This window comes from Amphiprion ocellaris, chromosome 18 (genome assembly GCF_022539595.1).
Source record: "Amphiprion ocellaris isolate individual 3 ecotype Okinawa chromosome 18, ASM2253959v1, whole genome shotgun sequence".
NCBI classification, from domain to species: Eukaryota; Metazoa; Chordata; class Actinopteri; family Pomacentridae; genus Amphiprion; species Amphiprion ocellaris.
Genome location: NC_072783.1, coordinates 21,808,895 through 21,819,557, shown reverse-complemented (window position 1 = coordinate 21,819,557; position 10,663 = coordinate 21,808,895). Strand labels below are relative to the sequence as shown.

The following is a 10,663-nucleotide window of genomic DNA, read 5'->3' as shown; positions in this document are numbered from 1 at the left end:
AATGACGGACAGGCAGCAACTAACACAGGTGTTCAGCGGTAAGTTAGCCACCTGTGTTAATTAGCCCGCTAGCTAACTTAGCCGCTTAGCTAGCTAACGCGTCCGGACCAACTGCTCAAACACGACAAAACACAACTCTTCACAAGTCGCTGACTTAACGTACAACAAAACAACGCTACTTGTTAGAAGTATTTATCTTCTTACCGTGTTTTACTCCAAAAACAAGGTCAACAGCAGCCAGAGATGCTACCAAACGTGCCGACCATAGATATATATAGACTAGCTCCGCTAGCGCGCTGTCTTCTATATTATCTATGGTCTGACCAATCGCTGCTCTCTGGCTCTCAGTCAGTCTGACCAATCGCTGCTCTCTGGCTCCGCCCTCTGAGAATCTTGTTGTCGTTTGGCTCCACACTTGCTGATGACCACTTCCGGTCTCAGAAAATGAAAAAACGGACATTTTTTCTGTCTCTTACTGATTTTACTTTGTTGCTATTATAAATATAAAACGAAAATCAAAGCATTTAAAAAAAATCGTATATCCCTTTTTGATCATGAAAAGGAAAAACGCCTTGTATTTCAATTTTAATTTTTGTATTTTAAAACGAAAATCAAATAACCACTCGTTTTTTGTCTTTCAATACCCGTTTCAGAACGGAAAATCCAATTGCCAGATAAATACACTGATCGTGTGCCTTGTGCTCTCTTAACAGTTTGTTATGTATATGTTATTTGTTACATTAGTGCCATATCAAGTGTCTATTCATGTTTTTCTCTTGTAGATGTATTTCACTGCTTTTTCATATCATGGCGAGGGGACTACAGATGAAAACTAGCCTTCCGGCTAATTCTGGCTTTTTAAACCATGTGTAATCATGTGTTTTATGAAATTGTATTGTCCCCTTTCAAATAGACTAAATTGAAATTGAAATTGAAGCTATTAGGGACAAAAATGATCTCATTTAAACCCATTATGACTAAATTGTGTTGTTTAAGATTAATTGATACTGATTGCAACATGTGGCAGTCCAATTTCTCTTCAACACATATTCATTAATGTTTTATTCTAATCTCATTTTGAGGTTGTTGAACCTGGTGCAATGAGAGCAATGGAGGAAAAGGTCATGGAAATCTATGTTAACCCTCAAGTGGTAAATGTTTCTGCAGAGAAGTTTGTCATTCAAACAGAACACACATTTGCTCTTTTTCAGTTTTTTTCAATTTTTTAAATTTTTATGTTCTTATGTCTTATCTGGGGCTGCACAGTGGTGTAGTGGTTAGCGCTTTCGCCTTGCAGCGAGAAGGTCCCTGGTTGGCTTTCCGGGGATCTTTCTGCATGGAGTTTGCATGTTCTCCCTGTGCAGCCGTTCTTTCTGCTCTAGTTTGTGTTTTGTCTGCAGGTATCTTTGTTCTTTGGAGTGGCACTACTCTGATCTGTGGTTACAAATCCCACCAAACTCTGGAGTGTTTATTGTTCTTGTGTTACATTTATTATCTGTGTCTGTCTGCTATCCCTTCCTCTCTCCTCTTTACAATCACCCTAACCAGGCGAGACTAATGCCACCGTCCCTGAGCCTGGTTCTGCTGGAGTTTTCCTACTAGAATCACTGGGTTTGTTGGGTTGCTGGGTGACCCACGATATGAGGTGCCCTGAGGTCATTTATGTTCTGAATCAGTGCTTTACAAACATGAATTTAATTAAACAGCTGTGTTGTTCTGGAAAGCTGTACTTTGAAATAACACGTTATTATAAATTTCAAAAGAAGTTGACATTTTATTATTGCACAATGTAAAAATATTGTTTGTTTCTGAGTAAAAATAATACAATTGCACACATTTGCAAAGTAGTTTCCAAAATACAATACAAATATTTGCAATATTAAATTCATTCTGCATATTAAAACAACACACATTTTGATGACAAAAAATGATCCTGATGTCACTGAAAAGTTATTCACATACATCGGTCAAAATATCTGATTTACTGTCCATCATGTCTGTTTGGTCTTCTGAACAGGAGCAGGAACATCAGCGACATTATGCAGAAACTCATACAGCAACTTAGCTTTATTAGCATTCCCAAGTATTTCTGCCAGCTTGTTCTGGCTGAGTTTGGCTAGGTCTGCCAAACTGTCTGCATTTTTAATAAGAGCCCTGTAGTTTTTCATATTGACCCCCGGCATTTTCAAGAGGAAGTCATAAGGTCCGGGGTTGTAGAGGTCTGTTGATTCAGCCACAAGGTCTGACTCAGCTGTGACCGCCTGAGCTGCTGAAGCATCGGGTTCGGGTCGGCCTTGTTTTAGTTCCAGGAAGAGCTCGGCTGTGGCGTGTGGGGAGGGGCACCAGAGTATACGGAGGCGAGGGAAGTGCAATGTGAGTAAAGTAAGCTTTGAAGAAACATCATTTGACAAATCTCATGACGGAAGTCTGACCAGGCCATGAGGGAAAACGGTTTAGCCGGGTCGAACTCGATGAGCAGCACTGCTTTCCTGTAGTAGCGGGTCATGGAGAGGCACTGGGTGTAGAGGCGGCCGCTCTGCAACGAGCCAATCAGGTCACTGACGCTCTTACGCTCAACACAAGTGTCTGGGGTTAAAATGTAGTCGCCAACAGGAGTCCAGGAACAAGCAACCTGAAAGTCACAACAGACACAAGCAATCAAACACAGAAACAATATATAGATTACAAAATGAAGAAGGAACTTTCATTCAATCAGGCACTGAGAGCAACTAAGTACTTCTAGTTTACCTGAATTGGAGCCAAAGTTCTTCTGGCTGGAGCGCAGGGACTCGAGCAAATTGAAGAAGGTGACACAGTCGTACTGGGTGAGGTAGAGCAGGAGGACCCTCAGCACCTTCAGGTCCTGAACCAGAGCCTTGGTCTTTGCTCCTAGCTGATGCCACAGGGGGTCCAGGTAGTGACGGATAGTCTGGATGGGAGTGAAACAAACAGAACTTTAAAGAAAGAACATTCACCTCCTTTATAGGTTATTAACAAGGTATTACAGCAACAGTTGTGTTGTTACAAGACTTATTCATACAATTTCCTTCTTTAAATACTGAAGTAAAATAATCTATATTCATATAAATCTGGCATGTCCATTCACTAAAATGGTCATGTTGATGATGTCAAACTCCTGAACAAACAGATGCAGTTTTCTTGTTTTGGTGTTTGTCTCTTTTCAAGTTCAATCAGGTCAAACAAAGAATGAACTTGTCCCCAACATGTTTAAATGAAATGTGTTCAGTCTGATATTCAGTTCAGTCACATTACATTTTAATTATATTCTACCAGTTTACTACATATGTCAACTCCAGGAACCTCATATAATCAGGTTAAGAACAGTGAAACCCAACAAATCCAAAGTTTCCTCTTTCTCCAAAGAGGAGAGGTGCATCATGGGAAGTCACCCAGCAGTCTAGATTTATAGCACCTTCCTTTAGTCAGAGATGCAGACATAACTATGTACTAAAGTCTTCTGTAAACATGCAGTATCTGTCGTCTTCTGACTAAAGCCCATTTAAATTAGCAGTGCATCCTGCTCCTCCACGCTCCTTAACATCCTTCCTGTTCCTCCACTCATGGCTGTTGGTCGTCTCTGGGTGTCGTCGTCTCGTGGCCTTGGTCCCTCTGTCCTTCTGTCCTTCTGTCTCTCTGTCCCTCTGTCCCTCTGTCCTTCTGTCCTTCTGTCCCTCTGTCCCTCGGTCACTCTGTCCTTCTGTCCCTCTGTCCTTCTGTCCTTCTGTCCCTCTGTCCCTCTGTCCTTCTGTCCTTCTGTCCCTCTGTCCCTCTGTCTTTCTGTCCCTCTGTCCCTCTGTCCTTCTGTCCCTCTGTCCTTCTGTCCTACTGTCCCTCTGTCCCTCTGTCCCTCTGTCTTTCTGTCCCCCTGTCCCTCTGTCCCTCTGTCCCTCTGTCCCTCTGTCCTTCTGTCCTTCATGTGCTGACTGGGAAATCTGAGTCAGCTACATGAAGAGGTCTAATCTTGATAATATCTGGCTGAATGTAACCTGATCTGCAGTGTCATAAATAGTCGTGAACAAAAGTTTACATACACTTGTAAAGACCTTGAAACACATGCATCTTTGTCACAAATAACAATCATACATTTTGGTTCATTCAAAGATATATTATAGGTCTTCTGGAACGATGACAAAATCTGCTGGGTCAAAAATATACATACAGCTACTTGAATTATCAGTTCTAGTGATGTAGAAAGCTGTGGGAATCAATTGAAAGTGCCATGGCCTCTTAAATTTTCATGAGTGATTATGACTGACTAGAGCTGCTTCCCCGAGTCAATTTAATTACAACCCATTTGATAGACTCAAAGTCGAAGGAGCAGAGTACAGATATGAAACAACAAATCTCGACTTCAACAAGTGAGGAAAGTCACTTGGAGCCATTTCAAAGATGTTTCAGATTACAAAATCAACTGTGCAATCAGTTGTTTGCAAGTATAACAAACTGAGGTAAAAACAAAATGGGCAAAGGAACACTGAATCCAAAATTAGAATTGCTGTATGTATATTTTTGACTCAGCAGACTTAGCCATATCAGTGAAAACCCCAAAATGCCCGATTGCTTTTTGTGATGCGTGTGTTTCAGTCATTCCATTCTAGAAAATTAAGTGTTGTAGGAGTCATGGGAAACTCAAGGCTGTCATGATCTACATTGTCTTTCAGAGTGTATGTAAACTTCTGTTCACAGCTGTGCTCCTGTACTGTACAGGCATTACTGAAGACATTCAGCATTTTATCCACAACAGAAGGGACACAGAGTAAGGAAAGGGAAAAAGGTTCCTCCATCATACAGAATTATGCTAATGTGTGCCATGCTTTATGCATGAATTCAAGTTCACATTTCTCAAGAGAAGTCTCTACTTAAAATCATGTTAATTATACTTTTGGACTTCATATTTTTCAAAGGAAATAAGATCATCTGTCCTGCTGCAGATTTATGTGCATTTAGCAAGGTAGGTTTGCTATTCCAGGTGCACCATTTAGCATCCTAAGTGACACTGTGTTGCTAAATGCATTGCAACTTATAACCTTCTGTCTGGAAACAAAGTCAACAATGTTATAATGCAATATGCATTTCTACTTTGATTTTGGCATTTTTAGTTCGATTAGATCATGTTTAGGTGCACAAAATCATTTTTAAAAATCCAATTTGAAATTTTAATTCACATCAAGCAACAGTTCATACAACGTTGCCTAATATGGTGCCAGACTACGTCAGACAGCTGATAGATAATATGACATCATCCGCAGCATGGGCCAACACTATTACAGCTACAATATATGGTGTTAATGAAGTGCAAATGAAAAGCAATCTGGTGAAGTCCTCTGATGAAAGCAGCATGTGCACACAGAAATATCGAGGTATAAAGCAAACATGCTAAGAATAACCTGTGATCATGGGAGCAATAAACAAAATTATCATACTGCAGTTATCAGCACAGTCAAAACGACTTTATGCACTCTGAAGTGCAGGATTCTGAGGATGATCCTGAGGTCCTGCATGGATTTCAAGGACCTCTGCATCTCCAATCCTCTCTGCAAAGAGACACTCCAGTCAAATTCCTATAGGGACAGCACTTTTACATTTGCCACCTGCTCTACTCTGAAAAGAATGGAAAGTCATTATGCAATCAGCAGGTGTTTTGTGAATGTTTAGTTCTTACTTGCACTAGATCAGAAAAGTGCTCTTTTTCTGCAGCTACATATTATCATAGATACAGATCATTGAATCAATGACATACTGTATAATGCAAAAGAGGCAGCATTTTGTCTACATTGTACATTATTATCCATGCAGATACGATACAGACAGATATTGCGCAGTGAGAAAGACTGCAGGACCACTGCTCTGACTGTTTTGTGATTATTGTGAAACTGCATAGTCTACACCCTTTAAGAAAAAAAATACAATAGACAAATCAATCAAGAAAATTTGACAGGAAGACAATGAACATTTCAAAAGAGGAGCTGGCTGAAGGATTTTATTGATTCTCAGGGTTTCCTCTGGTTTCATCAAAAAGATTGATGCTAAAAAACGTCACACTTAAAATTGATTGTATCGTATAAGACAGAGCGATGTTACTTAATCCAAGGATGCACATAAAAGGCAACTGCATAAAAAAATACTCAATCATGGCAATAAAAGAAGGAGCAAAAAATGTTGTGTTCATAATAAACAGCAAACTGAGGCACACAAGGAACAGAGGAAGTGTTGAGTTACCTGGTTTGTCATCGCCGGAAATCGGATTCGCTTTGTATGAGCTGTGGAGGAAAATAAACAAGATTAAAGGTGTTAAACTTGAAATATTTGCCAGCAGAGAAAACTGATGAAAATGTGAGTCATCGCTCTGACCTCGTTCTCCAGGGTTTTCTCCACGGCTGGTCAAATGATGGACTGTACGCTGGTGGAGATGCACCTGGATGAAAAGCCTGGAGCTGCTGGAAGGTTCGCTGGTTACGACGGCCTGAGAGGTCGACGCCGTCCAGAGCTCGTCTGAGCATCCCCATCACAAGGTCCTTCTCTGAGGGTGTGTTGAATCACATAACACCAGCAGAAGAGTTATCACAGTAATACAGGAAAATATAAGCTTTCAGTGGTTCACTCAGAGAGCTCTATGAGTTGCAGTAATTAAATACAGAACAGAAAACCTTGAAAGGACTCCAGAAAACTGGAGTCCTTAAATGCATTCATCATTAAAAAAATATTTCAGTATCAATAATTAGCACAGATGAGGTTCATATTCACAAGATGCACCAAAAAGAAGAAGAAGAAAGTGTGCACAGCTTTTTTTAATCGATTCAAGGCAATATTATACGGCCGTGGCTCACCAAGTGAATTAAAAGCCAAAGAATTATAATAAGAGAGATCCATTACTATGAGCTATAATGCCACTGGTACCACATCTGATTGACAAGTTTCTGAGATCTCTGTTGTCAATAAGATCAGTCATTACCTAAAAAAGTATTGCACACAATCAGTCGCATGTTAAATGCCCTGTAGTGAATAATCAGCGCTGTGCAGAAAGTAATGTCCCTCTTTTGCTGGATTTAAGAGCATTGCCTCTGGGCTGTGGTTGACACGACCTACCAACTACTCAATTTTCATACTTTGAGAGAGATATGTATTGATAAGAATCTATTTTTAACAATATCTAAGAATGAGTATTTCAGTTTGGATTGCAGCCGTCTGCAGAGGACATTTACAATGGAGTTATGGGTATTTCTAGATGCTTTTGTAAATTATTAACTACTATCTATTATTATTTACTATTATTATTAACTATCAGTGGTCTGCAGGAGGCAAAGTAAAAAATAAAACAGTCTGATTATTTTCTTTATGGTATAATTCGGGCACATGGCCACAAGTGATGCAAGACACTGAATGAAGAGCCATGAATAACATATAGAAGCGTATGTGGCAATATAATAAGTAGAGAAGAGAAAACATTAAATAGGAAATCTATTCAATAAATTGACAACAGAAGGCTATTAAGCATGTTAGACCGAAGAACAGGGTACAGTAATGAGCATTAGTGTAAAATTTGAGCCACAAAACAGATTTTTATCCATTTTGCATTTTCAACGTGACCAAATAACTGCCAAAAATATGTATGCTGTGGGCCTACAAACCCGTCTATTGATATAAATTAATTGTCACTAATGTTTAATGTGCCATTTGATAAATCATGAGTGTGTGGGAAAAGTGCACAGTGTCAGACTGTATAAATCAGTCTGGAAACTACAAATTTATAACGAAGCTGCAGGTGATACTTCTTTGAACCCTAATTTTATAATTTATGCTGTTTTTATATATTTGAACTCATACAATGTTCAAATAATTTAATGAAACTGACTAAACATTAAGAATTGATATGTATAGGGCATTTAGAGTGTAATTATGGGTATTTGTCCATAGTTTTATTAACTTGTCTGTCATAACTGGGGTGAACATCAGATTCTCTACAGCAGTCGGCAGGTGACACAGTAAAAATTCTGATTCTTTTTTGACCGTATAATGCAAAACTTTAACCACACCAGTTTGCAAAACATCTGATGAATAACCTTTAGTAAGATATATGCCGATAGAAACTTAAAAAGGAATTAAATTGCAGTATTCATTAAAGAATTGATATTAGAAAAATATTTAGCATGTAAAACCCAAAGCCAGTGTACAGAAATGTCTTTTTTTAAATGTAAAGTAGGGCAAGATCTGAGCAGCAAACTCATTCTGACCATTTGCCAACCATCTGAGAAATGCCTAGTTGATATAAATTCACTGCCATTGGCTTGTAATGTGTCATATATTATACCATTTGTGGGTGGAAGCAGACTTTGAAAGGCTCCTGCAATAGAAAGCATTAGTCTGGAGACTCCAAATGTAAGTGAGAGTTGGTGGTATTTATAACTTGGCTGTCCATGTGGAATGACGTGTTTTACCTCTTTGGCCTGCAAGCAGAAGCCACTGCTGCACTGTGGACAGCGAGTCTGTCTGCAGGATCTGACAGAGCAGCTCCAAAACCTGACACCAGAGCAGCAGACCATCACAGCATTAGCTCACAATCCACAAAAACTTCACAACTTACATCAAGCGCCTCATTAATCTCCCGTGGTTCTCTGTGACAAAGCTGCGTCGAAGGCTATTTTTTAACAAGTGTAACTTTAGACCAAAAGCTTTGCTCTCTGAATTATTTCTGTGACTTTGGAAATCTGCTTTTAAACCCTTCTTTACCGAGATAAAATATTACTTAGCTGTGCTTCATTTCAACGCCAAACTACCCCAAAATGCCACTTTTTGACGATTACAAAGGAACTCAAGATCAGTGGAGCTGTGAGTCACCGTGAGTTCTTGATCCTGGAAGGGTTGAGGATACTTTAGGTGCTGGGAATGAAATCTGTGCAGGTAAGACTTGCTGGATGGAGGGATGATTCTCCCAGTATCAGCTGAATACTAAGTCTTTTGGTGCACAAATTCATCCTCAGGTTGGTCCTGGAATATATCGATACATGCATCCAGTTTAATATCTACAGGGGCTAGGAGGAGCCATACATAGAACACTGCCATGCTAGCAGCTTGATTCTTTTGTTTTGTCAAGCACTTTATAGCTAGAATTGGGCAAACTGTATACAATGTTTCTGCATGCCAAAAGCTTCTTTTGCCATATTACAATTAAAAATTCCACTTCAGGTGATCTCTACTGCTAGAAAAGGGCATATTATACTATTATACTGAAATTTTAGTTTCAGGTAAAAACAGTAGTTAGGCAAAAAGTGTGTCGTTATCTGGATTACAGCAATATACATACCTCATTTTTTCCCAATTGTGCTCGAAAGACAGATTGACTTTTGCAACAAGTTCTTTAAGTTCATCCCTCCAGGCTTCTGAAAACAGTGCTGCGAAATAAATCAATAATCAATCAATAGATGCTAAAGTGCTCAGGGAGACTGCAGTGTCAGGTGAAAATTCTCTACAGTTCCCTCTGAATGGAAACGCAGGCAGGTGTCAGAAATAATCTGTTTTTTAATTTGTGTTGAATAGAGAGTCAATTATGGTGATCAATAATTGCTCATTTCTCCATCCAGTAATGATCATGATAATGAGTGGTAACAATTAAACACAGCTCTAAAAAATGCATATAATTATTTGAAAGTTGTTTAGAGGAAAGGAAAGGAAAGGAAAGGAAAGGAAAGGAAAGGAAAGGAAAGGAAAGGAAAGGAAAGGAAAGGAAAGGAAAGGAAAGGAAAGGAATGGAAAGGAGTTAGTTTAGAGACCTTGTTCTGCCTACCTTGAATATGTGTCACCCGGTGTGGATGAGGGTTGTGCCGGGAGAAGAATGAGTGGTGACTCAAGGCCCCAAAGCGTGGGCTGCTTTTTGTCAGTGTCTTGGTAAATTCAGTGTTGAATGGGTCTTGATTTATTTGATTGTGGCTCCTTTCTCCTGTCGTTCCCTGGGAGTCTGGTGCTGTAAACGTATCTGAGTGATGAATGGTAGTTTTGTCTAAATCAGAAGGAGAAAGAAGAAGTGAAAAGCTCTTTTGATATGATGTGACAGAAACACCAAAACCTTATTATAGTAGTAGTTTTTTGTTTCAAAGTTGCTAAAAACTAAACACCTGAGAACTTATCAACTACCCTGGTGCACACAACTCTGACTTCATGAACTAAACTTCAAGAACAAGTAATGTGTGTTTTGTGTCTGATTGGAAAGAAATGCATCAGGTAAACACATTTTGAGAAAATAAGATTGAAGGACCACTTTACCTCTGAAAATAGGGTGCAGCTCCAAACTTCTGGTAGTCAATGTTTGTGTTGCTTTGGTTGCTAAGAAACCTCAACTAAACAATGGCATCTGTGTACTGGCACACTCAGTCAGGAGTTTAGAGTGGATGTGCAAAGCAAGTGCGATTTACCTATGGTATAATATTCTATAATTATGTATTGTATGAACAGCTGTAAAATGAAATTAATGCAGAGAGAAGAGACACTGCACCCGACCACACATGTAGTTTTATCTGGCTGTAGTTCTATGTGGAGGAACAAGAGAAAAAAAACAATGTCTTACCAGAAAAATGTGTTTGAATTGAAATTTTTAACCCTAAAAACTATCTGCAGATGTTAGCTTCTCCTCTGCTCATGCATATATGCA

At 39.2% G+C, this 10,663-nt stretch overlaps 1 protein-coding gene across 3 annotated transcripts; it reads right to left on the bottom strand.

The window, feature by feature from the left end:
- Window positions 1–1,676: 1,676 nt before the first annotated feature.
- Window positions 1,677–10,390, bottom strand: LOC129347363 (DNA repair endonuclease XPF-like). Of its 3 annotated transcripts, XM_055004296.1 has the most exons (9): window positions 10,279–10,390; window positions 9,803–10,015; window positions 9,323–9,410; window positions 8,857–9,006; window positions 8,457–8,538; window positions 6,373–6,541; window positions 6,241–6,281; window positions 2,749–2,929; window positions 1,677–2,632 (listed from the first exon to the last, which is right to left on the bottom strand). In XM_055004296.1, exons 6-9 carry the CDS (start codon window positions 6,525–6,527, stop codon window positions 2,593–2,595), a joined length of 417 nt encoding a protein of 138 aa, XP_054860271.1. In that variant the 5' UTR covers window positions 6,528–6,541; window positions 8,457–8,538; window positions 8,857–9,006; window positions 9,323–9,410; window positions 9,803–10,015; window positions 10,279–10,390; the 3' UTR covers window positions 1,677–2,592. The 3 variants fall into 3 exon arrangements, with proteins under 3 accessions (XP_054860271.1, XP_054860272.1, XP_054860273.1); XM_055004297.1 differs by lacking the exon at window positions 8,857–9,006; XM_055004298.1 differs by lacking the exons at window positions 8,857–9,006; window positions 9,323–9,410; window positions 9,803–10,015; window positions 10,279–10,390 and adding an exon at window positions 5,445–5,555 and having other exon boundaries at window positions 8,457–8,815.
- Window positions 10,391–10,663: the final 273 nt, after the last annotated feature.